The following is a 21,543-nucleotide window of genomic DNA, read 5'->3' on the forward strand; positions in this document are numbered from 1 at the left end:
TATGTGCTTGAAGCTTATTCTATAACCAGCCTTACCATTATTTTATCAGTTATGCTATCTTGCATATTAAAATTCAAAACAGAAATTAACTACAAACCCTTTATTAATTGATATCATCAGCGTTTTTCTTTATAGCCAGAGTGCCACTATGAAGGGATGAAAGAGCTGCATGTGGCTCCAGAGCTTCAGGTTGCAGACACCTAGTAGAGATAATGGATGGATATATTTGAATATTCCCCACAGTTAAGATTTGCCAGGATGACCCTGAACCATGTCTTTAATTCAACTATTAAAAAACTTGCACTGCTAAGTCTCTTCCTAGATCAGGGGTCTACCACATTTAATGCTAAAAGAGCCATTTGGTCCAGTTTCTTACTGACCAAAACCCATCGGGAGCCACCAAGTTCCACCTTGGAGGCATTCATTTACAAAATGTAATTTTTTATATTTACAATTGTTGAAATATAGTGAAAATTAGTGATGAAGTGATATGTTTTCTATATATTACAATGCAAACTTCTTTTACTTTCAACAGAAAGTTCTTCCCAGCAAGTTTCAAGTTGCTGCGCTTTCATCCTTTTTTCTCCTTTACGCATGACATTGATGTAGACTCAATTTTTTTATCTATCAATCTAAATGCAACTATATACTTAAAGAAATGTGACTCTACACAACAACTAGACATCCCTGTGCAGCAGAAAATAAGAATATGTGCTTTAAGGGCATCAATAAGTGCATGATTTTGCTCAGTTATCTGACACGTTTAAAATCTATGCAAAAATGGCAACTTAACTAAAACTACTAACCCATTATTTTTTCTAATTGTTTTCAAAGCCAGAGAGCCACAATGGAGGGATAAAAGAGCAGCAAATCACTGAAGCTTTTAGACATTTCCCCACTCTGTTCCCTTTAAACTCCTCGTATATATCTCTACGCCATAGTTGCAGTCTGTCTCTCTCTGTCTCATGACAAATCTCTCTTCATAGTCTCCTCTTACCCCACCATAGCATTAATAAGACATGAACTTAGAAAAAGCAAACAATAGCTTGGGTAACTCCTCTCAGGTCAAAACCTGTTTGAGGTGTTGCCTTCTGGGAAAAAAGTCCAGGACAAACAGACTGAGGAACAGTTTTAATGCCAGGGTCATTAAAGCATTACGCAATAGGTATTACTAAAACGTATCTGAAAACTTTTTAAATTCTTGCATCTTTATCATCTTATTACATTCATGTGCTGACATTACTGTTTTATTTATCATTTTTAACAGTGTTCACCTTACGGCTAATCGTGTTAGGGATTGCCACAGCGAATCAGCTTTCACTGATTGCACGGGTGGTTTGGCAGAGTTTTTACGCCTAAGGCCCTTCCCGACACAATCTTGTATTTTCAAGGCACTAAGAGATTATTTATTATTTTTAATCTAATGTAATTATTTCATCTTTTTAATTCATTTCTTTATTTTGACAGGACTTTGTTCATAGTTTTATGCTTGTCACCCTGGTAAAGACAGATGTCAAATTTGTTGTGATATAACTGAATTGTAGAGCAATAATTCCATAAATTCATGTATTCAGATTTTTAAGGTTGGATTCTTTTTCAAATGAGTAATTTTGTTATCATAGCAGTCCACTCTGCGTGGAAAATTGAATTTTAACTATCTTAAATAACTTTACTTATCCTTTTTTCCACGTTTTTCTTTTTCCCTGTTCCACATTGAAATCACCTTGGTTCTGAAACGTTGCAGAATACATGAGCAAAACATCAAATTAAAATTTAGTTTGCAGATCTCTGCAAACTGAATAGGACATGTGTTCACAAGTTTGGCTTCTCTTTTAGAAACTGCTCATTCCACAATCAACCAATTTACTGGCTGCTTCAGCTCCGACACGCTGAAAAGATCAACCGCATCGTGAAGTTTTCACATGACTGTTCGCACAGTTGTTTGCATGGTTGACTCACTCAGAAGTTAATACCAGCCTCCACAAGCTGCCTGATTTTAGAGACATTTTCAGTCCAAACCAGTTATTTACACTTTAATCAGAAGCTGATGACATTTTCAGATCAAACACAGTTGTTATAACAGGCCAACTGAGATCAAATCTGATTTAAATAATGCAAGTCATTGAAGGCATTACATTAAAATAAGCCAAAACTTAAAATGAGAATTGAATTTTTCATAGCAAATTCCATAAATGCTTTTTTGAAATTTAAAATTAGTGATATAATAGCATAATCTAGACACACTACGGTCCGCACAGCTCCACAGAATCCTTAAATTCTTCATCAGGCTTTGACTGAACAGCTTGGGCCAGAGTTTCCATCTGAGTTATGAAAGTCTGAACCTCATGATGAGAACTGTGAGTCCAAGCCAGAGGAAGATGGGTGGGAACAGGCTTACGATCTGCAATGGAAACAGCCAGAAAAATATGAAATGAGTAACGCTCCAAAGAGAAGCTGTGTGTGTTCGGTCTTCCTTATTGCAAACAATTTGTCTTGTTTACCTTGAAAAAACTGACCACTGCGTTTTCTAACAGCAGCTCTGGACAGGGCTAACCACACAACGGTGTCAGCTCCTTGTTCCGCAGTGCGCAGCCGGCCCTGCATCATGCGGTGAAACTCAGGCATTGATGAAGACACAGCTGGAAAAAAACATGACAAAAGGATGTAGTTAGGAAGTGATGCGTAAAAGATTATTCTTCCACTAAGCAAAACACTGATGACAAACATTTGAAATTATAAATGCAACCTATAACCTTTCTTGCACACAGAAACTCTGCTGCACTCAGTCGTATGTTAAAAAACGTCTTAAGAGAAAAACACAAAATCATTAGTGAATCATTTTTTCTGTTTGTGGACAAAATAAGGAGAAATAGGAGTCCTGACAGTGATGCAGTGGTTAGCGCCTTTGCCTCAAAGTGAGAAGGCCCTGAATCACATCCTGGCTGGGATCTTTTTTTGTGGAGTTTGCATTTTCTATGTATGCATCCTAGGATTTTCTCCAGGCAGTCCGGCTTCCTCCCACAGTCCAAAATCATTCTTCATGGGTTAATTGGTTACTCTAAATTTTCCCAAGGTTTGAGTGTGTGTGAGTGATTGTGTGGTCCTACAACAGACTGGCGACCTATCCAGGGTGCACCCTTCCTCTGCCAAAACAGTAAGGACCGGTCTCTGTGACCACGAAAGAGATTCAGTGGGTTAAGAAGATGGATGATGGAGTAATAAAAGTATAGAAATATTACATTTTTGATTAAGTAATGTAATGCTAATAATTATTTATAAGATGTTGTACTTTACCTATTAATAAAATAATACTTAATAATACTACAGGGTTGTGTCAAGAAGAGCATTCTGCAAAAATATCTTTGCCAAACCACCTACGCAAATCAGCGTAAGCCAAAAGGTGAAAGAGAACAATTTTGGAAGGAAAAATAGGAAGCCTGTTGACAGGGTACCTGGTGTCTCGACCCATCCTGGATGCATGACAGAAAAGTGAATGACCGGATTAGCTGTAGCCCAGTGTTCTGTCAGCACCACCTGCTGTCTCTGAAAAGACACGACACCCTGTTATCTCTGTGAGCTGGAAAACAACCAAAACAAAATCCCTAAAGTTAATTTGTTGGAGTAACGGCCATGAAACTGAACTGACATCACAGATTTTTGTTGATTTGAAAGGACTAAATGAAAATAATTTCATTTAGTCACGAGGTTTGAAAAGTGATGGCAAAGTCAAGACTCGTGATGGCTGAGTCCGTCTGTGTCGCCATGAATTTTCACAGTCAAATTTCATAATTTAGGCAGCATAACTGTCAATTTCTATTAAAGCTTGATTCCGTTATACAAACACCATGTGGCCAGATGTTAGCAAAAACAAACATTGCATGCCACTTTCAAAACAGTTTACTGATCACTACTTCCATCATCTGGATGAAGAGTACCTTGTTATCTACCGCTTTCCAAATAAAATCTGATTTGTGATTCTTCTAGTGATGGTCACGTCTTCCTCCTTTACCTTGTTTTGTGCGTAAACCATGACAGCATCAAAGTGCCCCTTCTCTGACTGCAAGTCAACTACCCGGAGCTTCTGGACAAGCATGCCTCCAGAGGACACAGTGATCTAACAGGCGGGGAGATAACAGCAACAGCAGTGAGCTGAAACAACAGCCTGCACAATAGTGGCATTATGCAGTCCACAAGATCCAGATGAAGACTTTTTTTGTAGTTGTGTGTATAATCATACCACTCTGGGGTCACGGCTCTTCTGCAGAAGTGGTACAAGGGTCTGGGTGAGAATGTACACTCCTAGAAAGACAAAAAGGCAACACAAGCATTATAAAATGACACAACATGACACTTTGTGGCTGCTAGAAGAAAATCTCACCCATAGTGTTGGTGGCAAAATTTTTCTCCAAGCCCTCTGAATTGAGCTCTCTTTTGTGCACCATGCACCCTGCATTGTTTATCTGCAGCATATATTTAACAGTCACATTCAAAATCTCATTCTTCATGACTGAAATGGCATTTTAGCTGGTCATTTTTATGTATAAAAGGAAAATAGGTGATTATTGACACATACCAAGACATGGAGGGATGCATGCTGCTTTTTGAAAGCTTCAGCAAACTCCAACACTTTACGAGTCTGGCACATGTCCACAACATGGACGTACACTTCCTAGAAAAGCAAATACATTTCTTAATCTGGTTCATTTTGTTTTGTTTTTCAGAGCCATCTAGAAATGTCAGACACTCGCCGTGTTCCCAGACTGAGAAATGATGTCCGACTGGGCCTCCTCTGCTCTTTCTTTATTTCTGCACAGCATGTGTACCGTGCCGCCTGAACACAAATGACCCGTCTTTGACTTCAACCACAGTGTGTTACAGTGGCACGACTCTAGAGCATGTACCTCTCTTGGCTATGGCCATGGCTGCTGCTTTGCCGATTCCACTGTTGGCACCTGTAATCATAAAGGATCGCCCCACAACAGACACTTCCAAGTCCTTGGGCTCAAAGTTTTGAGCTGCTGCCTCATACCCCTTCCTGGAGGCAACATATTCTGAGTACTTAATTGTTTCCTTTTTGTTTACACGTTTTAACTCTGATACATATATGAATAATTCTTAGGAAGCAAAAGCTGTCAATAGAGCTATTGTAATGTACACAAAGGTCAGTGTGTGCCATGATGCAAGCGCCATTGTGATTTTAGCATTATATGTTAATAAATACAATGCATGAAAATTGTTCTATCAGTAATAATTTGCCAATGAATAAATGAAATCCTATAAAGTTGGCAGGAAAGCTTTTCTCATTTTTACAGAATGCAGATTAACATTTAAATAAATGACAAACCTCGTATAGTGGTGGATCCCATTCAAAAACCAGATGGCATCTCGGTAAAGAGACATGTTTGGAATGATGGTCAGCCCTGAAGGTTGAGCAGTTTCTTATCAGAGACTGAAACATATCAGCGTCACATGATGGAGAAGCGTTTGCTGCCCCCTACCGACGGTACATGGAAACTACACTAACCCCTAAAGTTAATGTTTAGCCGGTTCCCGTATTTACATTTACTAACGCGGAGCGTTCAGGCTGAAACGTCAGACATCCCGATACCTGAGCGCAGATGACGCGTCACTCCTCCGCCTGGCAGTGGGCGGAGTCAAACTACTTCACACTGACCGACCGCACTTGACGAGGAGCAGAAATGTGTTGAGCGGGACTGCTTGTTGACCCAATGTTGGGGTGAAGTGCTTGTTTTGTAATCGTGTGTGGATCCTGCGCCGCTTCTACGATGGTAAGTCTTTGTTTTGAGGTTATTTTGTGCGAATGACTGTATGAAAGCGTCACAACACCGAGGCTGTTCACCTGTTGCACCTGCCGCCCCTGTCAGACAGGAAGCGAACTCCGAAGCCCGCATCTCCGGAATCCTTCTCTTTTAATGGAAAGGGTTCTTTCATTCTAAGAAAGAAAACAATAAAACACGCATTTTCTTGCTTTTTTGGTTAAGGCTGTGTTTTCTATCTTTGAGGAAAGTCAAAAGCAAGGTGTGCGTTTGTCGAGCTTAGGTAAAACAGGTTAAGTCACTTTAAATTCTTGTCCTGCCCTTCAGGAAGTTTAATACTTCACATATTAATTTGCCTGTAGGCTGACGTCACTGGACTCTTATTTTGAAAAGACAGGCTTTTTTGTACAAAAAGTCTTCCCATGTTCCCCCGGGTTCCTCTTGAAAATGTGAAGCCCTCATAACTCTTTGAGATGATTGGATAACCGTCGATAAACATGTTTTAGGTGATCAATTTTTATTTGGATTGAGATCACTGATTTATTGATGAACGGGGTGACTTTAATTGTAAAAATGACAATAAATTGGATTCTGCAGAATGTAGCATATCAACCTAAAGATGCTGCAAATGGATTTTTTTTCTTGCAGTAGCATCTATCAGAGGGGTTTATAGCGTAGTAGAAGAATGTAGATTATAATATGACAGCTTTCATAATTGAAAGATGTTCCAGATCACTCCTATTTGTAGTGATCTGATCCCCTTTTTATTTTAGAGTTTTTTTCTTATTGTGCCGTTTTGCTTGAAATGTTACTTGTAAATGATATGGAGAAATGAAATGGTAAGCTTAAACTTCCTTAAGAGCTTCCTTAAAATGGCCATATTTTTCTGTTTTCTGTGTATTTTTTTACCGAGCTTGTGTATCTTGTAAGCCATCATTTTTTATACCTTTCCATCAAAAACAGCAGTTTTTGCTCCACCTTTCCCTCAGTCTTAATCTCCTCTAAATGTAATGAACCACACCTTGATCTCTTGTGTGCTTCCTGCCTTTTGATTGGTTTACTATTTAGAGGTGGGACCTAAAGAAACTCAGAATTGCAGAGTTTTTCTTTTCTTTTACACGGAATTGAATTGTTAATCTCACCACAGTTCCTGTTCCACAGGTTTAAAATGCACTATTCTAAATAGACTGCTGGGTGTCTGTGAATTTCATGAAGGGCTGCGCAGCATATTAAAAGTTTCACAGTTTTTTACAGATCTCATTAAGTATTTCAATTTTTAAGATTGCAAACCTTTGTTATCTTTGTAAATAACAAAATTTTCTGGAAAAAAAAAAATCATGCATTGATTTTTAAAACTATGCATGAGATTGGCGTTGCTATAAAACTAAGGAGGTTAACTACCAGCTGGCTATTGTTTTTCATTTGCACTGTAAGCAGATGACTTCACATCACATTTCCTCTTTTATATACACAAAACATGACACCACGTTTTGAAGAAGCATTTTACCGGATTTGGCCACCAAGTTTAATTTTCAAATCTCAACTTCGCAACTCTTGATTACAAAATAAAAGCCTCCATTTACAGTAACAACAGCAAATTTGAAAGGAATCTCCGTGTTGTAGCTCTATATATATATGTGCTGTCAGAGACCTTCTGATAGGGCTGCACAACACTAGGAAACAAAAAAAAATGCAAAATATATGGATTGTTTTTGGAGGACAATAGAAATTTCATAAACTGTTTTTCATATTTTCAGGAATCTTCATTCCAACTTCCTAAATGCAAGCTTTTAGCTTATAAAAGACTTGCAAAGTAATTTCTTTCCCTCATGTTGGCAATTTGGGATATCAATTAATTCATTTTTCATGATATGATCAAAAATGTTGTTCAGTTTTTGTGTATTTTTGCACATCTGTGGTTGGTTCTTAAGTTTTGTTTTAAAACCTTGTGATATTTTAAATATTTTGACTTTTTTGAAGGTTTAAAGGACAGGACATTGGTTTTAGGATAAACAGCATTAGTAGTTAAATTCATTTATATATCCAGCATAGTATAAATATGCAGAAAATCTTTGTTTTACAGATCAATAAATAGTAAAGTAACCAGAGGCTATAAACTAAAGCCACATGAACAGTCTGGAAGTATTTCATCCAAGCTGGAAGGATTGATGTGACACTGTCTGTATCTTCAGATGCGCTTCTTGCTGCTCTTCAGTCGTCAGGGGAAACTGCGTCTGCAGAAGTGGTTCACGCCCATTACTGAACGTGAAAAGAAGAAGATCATCAGGGACATGACTACCTTGGTGTTGGCACGGCAACCACGTAGCTGCAACTTCCTCCAATGGAAAGACCTTAAGATTATTTACAAGAGGCGAGTCACACCACCACATCCTTGCTGAGGATGCTCTAACTGTTTGTCAGTAGATCACCACGGTCCTTTTCACAGCTAGAAAAATACTTTCCTTTTTTCTCTACAGATATGCAAGCTTATATTTCTGCCTGGCCGTAGAAAACCAGGAGAATGAGCTGTTAGCTTTGGAGGTGATTCATCGATATGTGGAGCTGCTGGACAAATACTTTGGCAATGTACATCAAACTTAATTAAATATACCTGCATAGTTTGACAATCATGTACATTTTGTTTTCTGGATGAAAATACCCAAACCTGTAAAACATTGTGCATCTTTTTTTCTCTCAGGTGTGTGAGCTGGACATAATCTTTAACTTTGAGAAGGCCTATTTTATCCTGGATGAGTTTTTAATGGGAGGGGAGATACAGGAGACCTCCAAGCAGATGGTGAACCGCTGCATCGAAGCCTCAGACATGTTACAGGAGGTGAGATGCACTGGCACAAACGCACACATGGATCTCAATCACACACGGTCAATCGTGATATCACATGTGGTATTTATTTGTTTATTTGCTGGTGTGGGTATTTTAAAGCGGTTGGGTTTTTGGTGTTTTACTAAACAATAATCATTCTTGTGAAAGCTTTATGAGAACATGAGCTCATCGTGTGAGTGTGATGTAGTCATCGTCCATTAGTGAGTTGAGGTAATGGTGATGCTGCTGAATGCCCCTCATTCCTTTTGTTTTCCTCATAGCTAACAGGCCGTTAGCTATTCCTCCCTCTTTTTTATAGATTTGTGCTTGCGCTGCTGTTTGTCTTGCCTTTTCCTGGGTCCATATCCGCCTCTCCCTCCACCCGCATTAATGCGAGGGAGAGACAGATTTTATTTTCCTGGTATTCGGAGTGAACTTGAGTGTTTGGCTGACGCTTCCAGTTCCCCCTTTAGGCTCATAGCTCTGTGTGGTACGGTAGTTTCACTGGGTGTGTTGTTCTTGTGCTTCAGAGGAGGGCTGACTAACACTTTGAACATGATCCAACGTTAGATGAAGTGTAGTCTATCATTCACTCTGACCATTATCACTTCAGGATGACAGCAGTGAGTGGTATGAGGTGGAGCTGTTTGGATGACCTTGAATATGGACAGACAGGTTAGATGTTCTGCTTGTGTTAGTGAACTTTTTGGTGTGTTGGTGTGCTCAGCATTGTCAACAGGCGGTGTGTAGATGTGTGTCTGTGACTAGCATTTGCACCATTGAGGCTAATCTTAGCAGAAAATTATGATTTTCTTTTTCTGTGTGTAATTTTTTTCAGACTCTGGAGGAGTACATGAGTAAACCTGCGTTTTAAAAAAAAAAAAGAAGGACATAAAGAAGAAAAGCATCGAGGAGGCAGATGGGCAGTATGTGTCAAATACGTTTGAGTATAAATTTGCCTTAAACTGATTGTTTTCAACAAGAAGAACTAACTTTTGTGTGCCTTTGCAGCCTGCCTAAAGCGCTTGAGTGTGTTTTTTAATACTTAGGATTTGGGGTTTCAAAATGATGTCTGATGGGGGATTTTATATATGATGATGATATGTTACTGTCAGAGAATTGATTCACCCTCAAAACATTCTAGTTCTGAATTTTTATTTAGAATGTTCAAAAAAATGTCATCCATGTTTGCATTTTCATCCACTTTTAAATCTTCAAATGTGTGTGGGATATTGTTGGTGTGAGGAGCATTTTTTATAATGTGCAATTTATTAAAGAATGATTAAAGTGTTTATTTTGATAAACTATCTGCTCTGAGTTTTATTCTTCCCATGTTCCAATAGGGATTAACGTGGATTATCGCTACTCAAATCTGTGACAGGTAACCCAGACTGGCTGTGCTGTTTTTGTGTGAGATTAATAAGGCAACACCACTCAGCAAGAAGAAAAATAATACATCTGATGCTTTATTTATCTTTCATCAATCACACATTGTTGAACATGTACAAAATGGTTTAAAAATGAGAATATAGAGCACAACCACAGTTAGGCCAACATTACAGAGCTTTGCAGTATGAAAGGGTTAGAAGGCAGGCGACAGGCTGATATTTAGACCCTGGAGATAATAATTTGTGTTTAACAATAAATCAACCGACCCTGAATACATTTCGAGTCACAGCAACACTTGTCTTCTGCCCAGCAACAAAAAGTCCCTTTAATCTCATTGATAGCATTCCCGCCAATACATTTCCTCCTGAATTTGTCAAAGGCCCTGTCATCATGTTGTTCAGCATTTACATGGATATTCACAAATGTCATTGGATAGTTGAACACAGGAAAAATAAAAAAAATTTCAAACACCACTTGGTTATATTTCAAAATATAGGGCTGTTTACAAACACCATTAGTTGAAAACGAACAGCGTCACACAACTTTAGTCAGATTTGAGTGTAATTTACTTTTTGGGATTATATACTGAGCACTCACATCCACTCAGTGTTATGATGTTAATCTCCTGTGGTATCAATAAAATATCTCTAGAATGTTCTTGCAGCAAGTAGGGACTTCCATTGTTAAGATTCTATTATAAGATTGCTATAGTTATCTTTGTTAGGGTGACATTATTACCAGCTATAGAAATCTGTAAACTAGATCACATCCACCAAACTATAAATACTATATTCATAATGATGCTTCTTGCAGGGGGTCACTTTACATCCCTGCCACGTTTTTTTCACGGTGCTCCTTCTCCTCTTCCTCGTTGACCACTTGGGGGGGAGAGGTTTTGGCGGGCACCTCTTCTTTCCCCTGCATCTCTGTGGGGGCTACGTTTTCTTCCATGGCTACCTCGGTTTCCCTCTTGGCCACCAGCCTTTGCTCCTCCTCCGCTCCCTCCATGTAATCCTTCATGGCGCGCTCGTACAGCTCGTAGGGGAACTGTCCCTTCAGCTGCGCCTGGGTGTCCCGCTTGGCAATGGTGTTGGGGTACTCTGTGAGGATTTTAGCTGCAAGGTAGGTGGTCACCTCATCTTCCACGTCCCCATCGTCCTCATCCTCATCAGCGGCTCCATCGGCCTGGCGTTTCAAAGGCATTTTGTTGAGCTCGGACAAAAAGAGGTTCTCCCTGCGCCCGGAGGGAGGGGGGATCCTGACTGGACCTGCGTTGGTAGAAGGGTTGGATGCTGCTGGAAGCCTGTCAGGGGTCTTCATGGGTCTTTGCACGACGGGGTACTCATTACTGATGGTCTCCACTCCAATGATGTCCAGAAAATCCTCCCTGTCCATGTCATCCGATGCAGGTTTGCTCTTCAGTGGCAATCTGCGGCTGAAGTATCTGATCTTGGGGGTTTGGCCAGTGGTGTAGCGGGCTGCAGATTGGGGATCGCGGTGGAGCTTCTTGAGCTCTTCTGTAAGCAGCATATCAATTAGATCCTGGGGAGGGACGTGGAGCTTCAGAGACAGCTCTAACAGTTCCTTCACTGTTCGGGGATCCACGATGGAGGGGCGGATCAGTCGTTTCTTCTGCTCCCCGGTTTGGTCCCTCTTCTGTGTTTGATCGCTCATCTCCAGGACCTTCAGAAGGTAATAATCTACAAGTTTGGTGTCATCATCAGCATCGTCTTGGTCTTGGCCGGCCCTGCGTTCTACCTCATCCCTCTCTGGCTCCTCCTGGTCGTTCAGGGCTCTTTCCATCTCTTCGTGGCTCCTGTTCACCATCTCTTCTGTCTCTTCCCTCTCCTCCACGGGGACCCACTCCTCTCCTCCAGCCACATCCTCATAAGCCTGGTTTCTTGGACTAAAGGCATCATCCGCCTCGTCCCCGTCCTCAACAAACTCGTTTCTCTTCTGGAGACCGGGCATTCTCTCCAGCTCCTCAAAGATGGACCTTAAATTGGCCAGGCTCTGGGGCGTGTACTGCTCATCCAGGTCCTCTGTGGTCCGCTTGGCAGCGTCTGCATTCTCCTCATCTTCAAACATCAAGGGGTACTTCTTGTGGGCTCTGGGGAAGTTACTGTAGTCTGCCGGAGCGCTCTCGGGCATCTCCGTGTCTTTGGTGCGGTGCCTGTGCAGCCGCTGGTCGTTCCTGACATCCGAGGCGGGGCTGAGCCTCACCTCTTTCCCAGCTTGGTCCTGAAGAGTCTTGAGCATGGCTTTCATCAGCTGCTCCGCTGTAATGTCCTGTCTCTGCGTGTCGGGAGCAGGCTGGCGGTCCCCGGGTCCTTCATCCTGCTGCGAGGCGAGCTGAAGCAGGACTTTGAATTTCTCCACTTCGTCATAATCCACGGGTTCAGCCCTACCCCCGTTTCGTTGTTTGAGGTTTTCAATGTACTCCAGGGCTTTGATCATGTCGGAGCTGGGCGCGTAGGACGCGGGCTGCGCATCGCTCTCCCCGCCTCGGAGCCTGTAGTGACGGGGGAGTGACGCAGCCTTTACGGCGCATCCATAAAGGAGCAGGACGAGCAGGACCACGGCTCCTCCGGCGGGCAACTTGTGGTATAAATGCAGCATTGTAGGCAGGTTATCACCTGTAAAAACAAGAGTTGATCACAATTAGCGACGCACATAAAGAGCAACAACGGTCTGAAGTCAGAATTTTAGTTAAAATCGAGGCGTACTCGCGTCTGTTTTGATCCGGTTTGTTTTTACGCGTCGCAAACTGAATGATATGCGTGAGGAGATTCATGGACATCACTGGATGAGTCACTCCCGTCGTTGTTAGGGGCAACCTCTACATCCGATTTATGTTAGTAGATATAATCAATAACATCCTTGTGCTCATTTTTTTTTAAAAAATATCATTTTATTTCAGAAACCCCGGCAGATTGCGGCAGAAACGTCTCACCGCATCATTCATTCAGAAAATACCACAAAAAAAATAAATGCAATCTAACGGATTTTTTTAAACGAACTTAAAAAAACGACAGGTAGTTATAAATATAGTGATAAATGTATGTTTTTACCTTTGGTTATAAAGTTCAGACAGTAGAAAAGGTGTTGGGCATCTCCTCACGAGCGGCGCTGCTTCTCTTCTGTTTTCAGCACTTGGACAGCTCCCCTTGTTATATGAGGTAACACCTGACCACAGCGTCATCACGCGGCACACGCAATAGCTGGCCCCAAAAATCCCATATAAATGATTCAGATTTAGAATGCTGTGCATAAGGAGGCTGTTGTATTAAAAATAGACCCCCCCACCCCACGCCCCGTACTCCCTGTAGCTCAGCTCTGAAGAAGCTATTTGCTGGAAAGATCCATAAGAAAAGCACGAGGGAACCGTGCACACAAATGTGGACTATGCATGGATTAGCTTTCTACAAAAATAAATAAATAAATAACCTCTTGATGCAAAGAAAAACGGTCACATTTAAGCCATCCTCTTAATTGTGCTTTTATTATGTCATCCTTCACTCTTGAAGTTATATGATTACAGACATTTTTAAAAATAGCTTAAATGCATTTATTGTCGACAATAACAGTTGGACAGACTTCAGCATTGCAGCGCATAAAGAGTTAAACCCTCCAGCGATGACTCACAGGCTCAAACATACACCGAAGAGCTGCTGTCGCAGTTCAACCCCTCCTCTCTCCCTGCCTTACTGACAGAGATGGTGATAAACACCCTCCTGCCGGCTGGGGGCCAAAGCCCCGGCATTCCGCAGGTTGACAAGATAGAGGGGCCACAGCGAGCCAGCAGCTGATTAAAGGTCATGGATGAGCATTAAGAAAGATGATGGTGAGATCAAAAGCTTCAAAACTCTTCTATGGTCTGATCTATGGGGAGCATCATGAAAACATGGCTGAAATATGAACAATAAGGGTGTTTCTAAATCAGCCTGGAAGCTCTCTGATGCAAGTGTCTTTTCATTTTTAATAAACTCGTTAAGGCGCTGGCTTAATGAACACACTTCCTCCTTAGTGACAAGCATGTTAATGTGAAAAGGATGATGCAAATTGTGTAAAGTTCTTTGCCAAAAATGTCTCTGGAAAAACAAAGAAAACACATTGTTTGTGCTTTTTTTAAATCTAAATACATCCTATAGGGGTTGATGTAGTCTTTTTTTCCCCTGCAGATGATGGGATTTCTTCAAACATGACACTATAAAAACTGGCCCCAGTCATGAGACATGGAATCTGTTACACATCTGTCAAGTCTCTTTGGTTGTCATACATGTGTGGGTGTCTGTCTGTGTTTTTATTTGTGTTACTCTCTAGGCGCAGGGATGATTGATGGATCAGATTTCTCGAAATCCAAATCTCGGCAGACTGCCGGTGGTGGGAGACTCACTGACTGAATCTTTATTCGTCTCTCCGGGGCTCGTCGTGCGTAATCTGTGTGCATCACTCTGTACAGGCTGTACAAGCTCATTATAACAACACAAACATTTAACCTCCATCTGCCTTTTTTTATTGAGGATTACAGCTGGAAGTGAGAAAATTATATTTATAGTCACTCTTAAATGTGCTCTTTCCTGCTCGACATCATAATTCTTTCATTACAATACTTAAATGTTCAGACAACAAAGAAAGAATGTCAGTTGTCAGACTACGCTGCAAATTAATTGAATTAACATTTGCCATTCTTTAAAAAAAGAAATCACAATTTTTTCCAGGGCTGATTAAAATTATTAAAACAAAACCTTCTAATCGTTTAATAAGGAAAGCAGACTTCTACAGCTTTGCTTCTTTGCTACGTTCATTCAGAGAAGAACAGAGCTCATTTTATTTCTGGAGCTGATGTTCTGGCAGCAGTGTGCTTTCTGCAGACTTTAAAGGGCAAAACCTGGCAAGGTAATATACATAGTTCTACTGGCTGAAGGATAATCTGATTCATTCTAATTTCAGAGAAAGAATTTGAGTGGAGAAGCAAAACAAACACAAAGGAAGAACAAAGATTGAAAAAGTATGCAGCATATTTACTTAAACACAAAAATAATGTATTTAATGCTGAATAGATTTGCAGAATTCTGCTAGTTTAGTCTTTGTTTTTTTGTTGAAAAATGTGTCTAAAATTTCAGATGAGATTTTACTTCAATTCCCACAATCTCAGATAGTTATTTTCTAATGATGTTTTGTGTGTCCTCCTGCAGCAGTGGTCTCTTATGATTCCTCTGCTGTTTTTCTAACATGTTAGACCAAGCGGTGGGGGAGAAAACAACATCTAAGCAAAGGCACTCATGTGTCACTTGTTCCGCAGCAAACACACATCTATTTACATTCACACAAACACACACAATGTGCTGCAAAGCCACTGCTTGACGTGTGTTGCTGTGCTGCTTTAAAACTTCCAAACCAGCTCAAGGACCCATGACTCATCCGAGAGCTGAATCTGTAGACTTGCAAACACATTAATTTTCAACCCTGACTTTTTCTCTGAATAGTCCTTCCTTCTGCTGTGACGCTCTTATATAAACTCCTATAAAGCACTTTCATAAAAGGTATGCCAAAAACCGAGTGAGACGGAGGGTTGTTTTGTTTGTTTTCATCTCCATCACCCTCGCATTTCCACATCATGAGGCGGGGTTCATGAAGCATGGCACGCCCGTTGTTAAGGCTCCCTTTCTTCTGAACCAGTGTCTCCATGGTGATGCTACCTCATCACCTTTCATCTACATTCAACTTCCAGTCTTCTCTCTGGTCAGTATCCTTGTCTCCTTCATTAGACCTTTTGCTTCTAAAACTGACCACTTTTCTGGCGGCCTGCATTCATTACATCCTTATTCTCTAGTACCCATCCAGATCATCTCTCCCATTGTGCCAATTACTGTGACTAATGCATGGTCCTTGTCTTGTGAAGGCAGGTGGTTCAGGGACAGACATAAGGGTGATTAAAGCCTCAATATGTTGTCTGAGGCATGAGGACAGAAGGGGGGGTATTAAATTTTAAAAGAAGGAGTTTAAAAGAAACTGACCTGAAATAAGTGGAGGTCGATTTTTCATACAAGCCTTTCAGGAAAAGGGCACACACTCACGTAATGCCACTGAAATGCAGTCAAGGATCAGAAGGACGCATTAATCCGCATTAATGAGACTGCAGCAACACCTCCCTTCACATATTGAAAAAACAAATCGTCTTTTAATTTTGTATGTTTAAACTGTACAGCTTGGTGAAAGCTATTTGAGAGTTTGAATCATATTTCCCTTTTAGATCATCATGAAAACATTTGATTAGTTCTCCTGGGGTTTTCATAAGCAATCACTTCTTTTTTGTTCCGTTACATCAAGAACGGAGGTTTTTATATATGTGATGATTGCAATCATGATCATTTGAAACACTTGTTAAAATTTCTACTAATGTTTTGGACGCTCAATCTGTTGGAATGAATCTTTTGATTTGTTTTCAATAAAGCTGAACCCTACAGTGAGTTGTGCTTTTATCTGTGCATGTTAGCAGCTTTGATCTTCAGCAGTCCTCCTCTGCTCCAAACTATCTCACTTTTTTCCAGTTTGTTTGGTCATAGAGTCAAGCCCAAATTCACAATTGCCATGTTTCCAAAAAAGAGACACGTGCACAGTAATAAAGATTGATGCAGAAGCTAATCAGTTAATTACTTTGGGGCTCAAACAGTGAAACTCTTGATTTTCTGGAAGTTCAAAGAGCTCCCTAATCAGTCCTAAAATTACTGCTACAAGCTTTCTGATGAAAATGAAAGATTTTTCCAGTTTTAGCCTCCCTTTACTCATTCTCTTTTAAAAACTTTTAATGATCCAGCTAGATTTTGTGTTATATCATCCCTCCAATGAATAGTTTTGCTCCTTACTTATTGTTCCAAAGATTTCTGAAGTTAGAAAGGAAATCAGAACCCTTGATTATTGTGTTCTTTCTTTGAAAACCAACTCCCAATTTGTTCTGGAAACAATTCTCCTCTTTGACTGGATTATTGGCTTCCTTTTTTGATGAAACTTGTTGTACTGGTTTAGTTGGTCACAAAGCACCTTGAGTTTATGCTGTTTCAGAGCTGCCATTTTTCCCTGAGCACTCCCATGGAGTCATTAAACCTTTGTGTTCTTCCTCCATAGATGGAGGTTTTTCTCTCACTTTGCCTGTCTGACCACATTGCTTCATCCATTATTGCTGTTTCTTGCTCCCTTTGTAATCAATTTCTTTCAGACAGCCAAGCAGGAATCTGGCTATTCTTCTGCTTTTTTACCTCTTGAAAGGCGGTATTTTTATCCCGATTTTTCTCAATCCTGTCTTTAATGGATTTAAGATTCTCAATGTAAAATGCTTAGAATATTCATGTTTTATGTGACATAAAAAAAACAAAATATTCATTTATTTTTATTTAAACATAAGGATAAGCCTCTTGAGATGCAACATCTTATTCTCTGTTTAGATGTCAACAAAAGTAGATGAGAACCAGAGGAAAAAAAATAAACAGCACAATCTAGCTCGCACATGAATAAATATGATTCAAAGCTTAAAGTAAGAAAAAAAAATACAAGTCATCCTCGGGGGGGGCATAATATAAAAAAACAATAGTAACAAAGTTAGCTTTAACTAACTTTAACTAAATATGACAACCTTGAACCACCAGGCTAAGCTTATTTTTGACTGTCAGCAAACAAATGAAAATTAGTGAATCCCTTATTTTAATTCAGATTTTAATATCTTTACAGAAGATAATAAGTGTTAAAAGAGTGGAGAGCATTGTGATTATGAGCACATCTAATAGGAGGGGAAAATGTAAGAAAAATAAAGAATGCAACCTCCCAACACAGCAAGCCTTAAATGTTGCTTAATTTTAATTCATAACATCTGAAGTGGGTGCATTTAGGACAAACTACATTAGTGATTCATCCTTCAGGGAGCAACTGCAACTGTTGCTTGGATGAATACAAGGAACATTTTGAATTCATAAATAATGAAAAAGACATTTTTCAAAACAAATTCTGAACACTTTTTTTTTAAAAACAGCTTTCGATCCCTGGCTCACCAAGGCTGTCAAATGTCATTTCCCACAAAGATGTTCTTGATTGATTCTGATATTTTGGGATCTCAGATGAGAATTTTTGCCGTGTTTTTGCAAAAGCATGAGCTGCCTTCATTTCCCTGCTAAGGCACACTGTTCCCATTTAAACAGCTGCTTGCAAATGACTCACCTTTTGGGATGGGATGTCCATTAAGCGAACTTTATTATGGGCATGAAAAATCATGCAATAAGTCCATTTTGTACATTAATCAGTCTCTGTCCATTTGCCTTCCATAATAAATCAGTCTATTAATTTTCTATGTCCAGATCAATCACCTCATCTCTGTTGTCTAGTGGAGCTGCAAGATTAAAATCAAGAATTGGTTTCTTAATGAAGGTCCTGAGAGTTAGAGTAATGACCACAAATCCCGGAAACACCCACGGAGGACACGCAGCAAAATTTAATTTTCATCTTTGCTCTGGAACTCATTTGAACATCTTTCATCATTTAAAACAAACAGATTGTTGTTTTTATTCTGCAACCACCCACCCACCTTTTTTTGAAAGAAAAATCTCTTCTGAGTTTCTCCTCAGCCTCTCCCCTCATGGCCACCCACCACCCTGCAAACCAAAGATCTTTATATTCATTAAAAGAGCCGTTCACCTCCTGGCTTTTTATTGCCGGGTTCATATTAATGCCAGTGACTGCTCCGAATCTTTCTCCATGAACCGATGCCTCGACTGTGTGTGTGTGTCCAAGCGCACACACACAGACTGCATCATAGCGTACGGATAAGAGATGCAGCTTGACGCACTGGCTGACGTCACCTCCAGCCAAGGCAAGCAGTGTTTATTGATGAAGATGGAAGGAGAAGTCTGAAGCAGCCAGATGTGCGCATGATGTGGAGCCAAAAGCTGCAGAATGGAAAAGACACTTATGTCAAAAAAACACGTTTGTTTTTACATAAACCACACAATTTCTGTAATCCAGAGCTTGTTTCTAAAATACCCTATTGTTTTCACATTTAATGAAGTGCAACACCTTTTTTCTGTGTGTAGGTGTTTGAATGAGAGGCTGCAGAGAGGCACGTTTTCCCTACCATGAGTCAGTAAGCATGTGGATGTTTGGATACTTGAGACAGATTCCTTATTTATTTGCGTGTCACTTATACGGATCATCATCATCGCTGTAACAAGGAAAACAAAATTCGATTTTTTTCCTCCTTTTCACCATACATCCATCTTAATGATGGCCTTTGCACTCATCTTCTGTTTATCATCTCTCTCATCCTTTGTTGTTTTACGTTTCTGTTTGTCTTCCTTTCCTCCTCCCCTTATTTTTTTGCCTTTACTGACACTTTTATCTCCTCATCTTTTCTTTTACCACTCCATCAGCCAAGCGACATCGCCCCCCTTGGCCACCACCCCAACTGGATGCCCCCCCCCTCCCTTACTGATGCTATAAATACCACACATTGGTGAGTCATCGCACAGACGTATCAGTTGCCTCTCCCTCCCTTCCTCACCCACCTTCCCACTGCCTTCGTTACTCCTCTGCTCCAGCTCATTACCAGACATCACACATTTTCCCGTCCCTAACTTGGCCCTTCTATCATGATAGACTCATGCTGAGAAAAGGCAGTGCCAGGGCCTGGCAGTGAAGCCCAAGGTCGGTTCTGCCTCGAAAAACAAAACCAGCAGGAGGGAGAAAAGATGGGGAAACGTTGCAAACCTGAGAGAACATCACATTTACTGAAGATCAGAGGAGATGTGGCAAAGAGTAAAACAACTCATTTAATTAAATTAAAAAGTTTTAGAAACAGTCGCTTCACACAGAAGAAACAAATTTAAAAACAAAAAAAGATCAGGTGTTTTCAAAGTAAAACAAGTTTTATTTTGGAAATAAGAAAAACAAAACCTCCCAAAATTTGAAGTAAAACTGCTAACGTAGGAGGTTGTAACCCTTGTGCTATCTTAGATGACCCCCCCCTTACATTGACGTGTTCTCCCTACCATGACAAAGGTGGATAAAGGTGGAAAGATTTCATGTAATCCAAGAACAACAGTGAAGATCACAAATCATTGAAGAAAAAATGTTCAGAGCACTGTTTTGTGGGGTCCAGATGACCCGACTCCCAATATTAAAGTGCCTAGGATAGCACAATGTCTAGTGGGTCTGGATGACCCGACTCCCAATATTAAAGTGCCTAGGATAGCACAAGGGTTAAAGGACACTGGAGAAGAAAGAGATCGACTGTGGATGGAAAAAACAAAGTCCAGAATGACACAATCTGTGAATTTGTTTTTATAACTGTAAATAGACAACAAACACAAAAAACTAGAGAGTATGATGGGTGTCTTGACTGAAATTCATGAGCAAACATAACAAAATAGATCAAATAAAACTGGGTTTGCCACCAAAAAATGTATTAAATAATGTTGCAGCTAGTAATGAATTTATCTCAATTTGTATTTCTTCGCACAGCTGGCTGCAATATTTTCTCTAATACGTTTCTATCAAACTGAGGTTTTGTGTCTGAAGTGTTTCTTCTTTGTCCAAAATTTGTACTTGAGCAACAGGCAAAAGTTTTAGGATGAAAGGAAAACTTGCAACCAAATCATTTAAAAGGCTTTTTCTCCTGATCCAGCCTGAGCTCCAAAACCTTTAAACCTTTCAGCTTCTGTTGCCTAATGTTCCTAGCATGTCTCACTTATCTGAAACCCTGTCTTGCTGTCACCCCCGTCGTTCAGGCTCAGATCTAATTATGCGAACTTCTTGTGGACACACCGCCCACTACCTTTGCAGGGTTATGAAGCAGCCTAGATTCTCATCCTTGAGTAAACGCCAGAATGGCGTTGGCTCATAAAAGAAAGTGCACAAAGATGAAAAAGTTTTTACGCACTTCTGAGTCATGAGCAGAGAGGAAGAGGTGGTCAAGGAAAAGGAAGAATTAAAGTTTGAATGGAATGCCAGCAATCAATGAGAAGAGAATGAACACAAATGCACACACAAACCTAACCGCTCGTGGACAGGCGTCTTGCCGCTAGGTGATGGAGTCTGTGGCAGAGCTGGTGTTTGTGTGCGTCAGAATCGGTGGACTAATGAAGGGAGTGTTATGATGGGAGTGACTCACTCATCCCATAGGGCTTTGATGGAGGGAGTGAGGAGAGGGAGGCGTTACTCTAGAAATGCAAACAAAACCAAGAAATCTAATGAACTGTAATGTCGAAACAAGGTTTTAGGTTGGCTACATCTGATTAAAGCCACTGCCTTTAATTAACTGACTTTGAGTTTGGACTCTAGAAAGATTGTTTTTTTCCCCTCTGTTGCCCAACATTATATAGATGTGTGTATTTATATAAACGTGTATGTATGTGTTTTGCTTTTTAAAATATATTTTTGTCTTTAAGGATGAATCCGAAGAAAATGTATTGTTTACTCGCCCTGACATGCAGAACTCCATGTTCTGTTTGCATTAAAGAGCCCTGTGCGCTCACACACACAGCCTTGCTGGCCTTAGTTGCCATAGTA

General features: G+C 40.3%; 3 protein-coding genes and 1 long non-coding RNA gene across 6 annotated transcripts; 1 reads left to right on the forward strand and 3 right to left on the reverse strand.

Moving 5' to 3' along the window:
- Nucleotides 1-2,018: 2,018 nt before the first annotated feature.
- LOC101171281 (dehydrogenase/reductase SDR family member 12) lies at nt 2,019-6,026 on the reverse strand. 2 transcript variants are annotated; one of them, XM_078935090.1, is made up of 11 exons: nt 5,861-6,026; nt 5,345-5,420; nt 4,902-5,035; nt 4,749-4,831; nt 4,574-4,669; nt 4,379-4,460; nt 4,238-4,299; nt 4,010-4,114; nt 3,453-3,543; nt 2,502-2,639; nt 2,019-2,401 (listed from the first exon to the last, which is right to left on the reverse strand). In XM_078935090.1, exons 1-11 carry the CDS (start codon nt 5,910-5,912, stop codon nt 2,244-2,246), a joined length of 1,077 nt encoding a protein of 358 aa, XP_078791216.1. In that variant the 5' UTR covers nt 5,913-6,026; the 3' UTR covers nt 2,019-2,243. The 2 variants fall into 2 exon arrangements, with proteins under 2 accessions (XP_078791216.1, XP_004079269.1); XM_004079221.4 differs by lacking the exon at nt 5,861-6,026 and adding an exon at nt 5,609-5,748.
- Nucleotides 5,647-9,905, forward strand: ap1s3b (adaptor related protein complex 1 subunit sigma 3b). Of its 2 annotated transcripts, XM_004079223.5 has the most exons (6): nt 5,647-5,789; nt 7,970-8,148; nt 8,255-8,363; nt 8,476-8,613; nt 9,215-9,276; nt 9,440-9,905. In XM_004079223.5, exons 1-5 carry the CDS (start codon nt 5,787-5,789, stop codon nt 9,254-9,256), a joined length of 471 nt encoding a protein of 156 aa, XP_004079271.1. In that variant the 5' UTR covers nt 5,647-5,786; the 3' UTR covers nt 9,257-9,276; nt 9,440-9,905. The 2 variants fall into 2 exon arrangements, with proteins under 2 accessions (XP_004079271.1, XP_004079270.1); XM_004079222.5 differs by lacking the exon at nt 9,215-9,276.
- A 149-nt stretch (nt 9,906-10,054) lies between these two features.
- scg2b (secretogranin II b) lies at nt 10,055-13,206 on the reverse strand. The gene is made up of 2 exons (XM_004079225.4): nt 13,062-13,206; nt 10,055-12,626 (listed from the first exon to the last, which is right to left on the reverse strand). The coding sequence occupies exon 2, from the start codon at nt 12,607-12,609 to the stop codon at nt 10,813-10,815; it is 1,797 nt and encodes a 598-aa protein (XP_004079273.1). The 5' UTR covers nt 12,610-12,626; nt 13,062-13,206; the 3' UTR covers nt 10,055-10,812.
- A 4,163-nt stretch (nt 13,207-17,369) lies between these two features.
- LOC144986822 (uncharacterized) lies at nt 17,370-21,129 on the reverse strand. The gene is made up of 2 exons (XR_013650666.1): nt 21,027-21,129; nt 17,370-18,926 (listed from the first exon to the last, which is right to left on the reverse strand). It is a non-coding gene; the product is annotated as an uncharacterized LOC144986822 (long non-coding RNA).
- Nucleotides 21,130-21,543: the final 414 nt, after the last annotated feature.

This window comes from Oryzias latipes, chromosome 17 (genome assembly GCF_053564925.1).
Source record: "Oryzias latipes strain Hd-rR chromosome 17, Olatipes_Hd-rR_3.1".
NCBI classification, from domain to species: Eukaryota; Metazoa; Chordata; class Actinopteri; order Beloniformes; family Adrianichthyidae; genus Oryzias; species Oryzias latipes.

Excerpts from the sequence above, each read along its gene's own strand:
- ap1s3b (XM_004079223.5), top strand. Across the intron at positions 8,364-8,475 it reads TGGACAAATACTTTGGCAAT|GTGTGTGAGCTGGACATAAT; the intron begins GTACATCAAACT and ends TTTTTCTCTCAG. Across the intron at positions 8,614-9,214 it reads CCTCAGACATGTTACAGGAG|GATGACAGCAGTGAGTGGTA; the intron begins GTGAGATGCACT and ends TTATCACTTCAG.
- LOC101171281 (XM_078935090.1), bottom strand. The coding sequence starts at position 5,912 with ATGCGGGCTTCGGAGTTCGCTTCCTGTCTGACAGGGGCGGCAGGTGCA. Across the intron at positions 4,115-4,237 it reads AGAGCCGTGACCCCAGAGTG|ATCACTGTGTCCTCTGGAGG; the intron begins GTATGATTATAC and ends CCCGCCTGTTAG. Across the intron at positions 2,402-2,501 it reads CAGTGGTCAGTTTTTTCAAG|ATCGTAAGCCTGTTCCCACC; the intron begins GTAAACAAGACA and ends TTTCCATTGCAG.
- scg2b (XM_004079225.4), bottom strand. The coding sequence starts at position 12,609 with ATGCTGCATTTATACCACAAGTTGCCCGCCGGAGGAGCCGTGGTCCTG.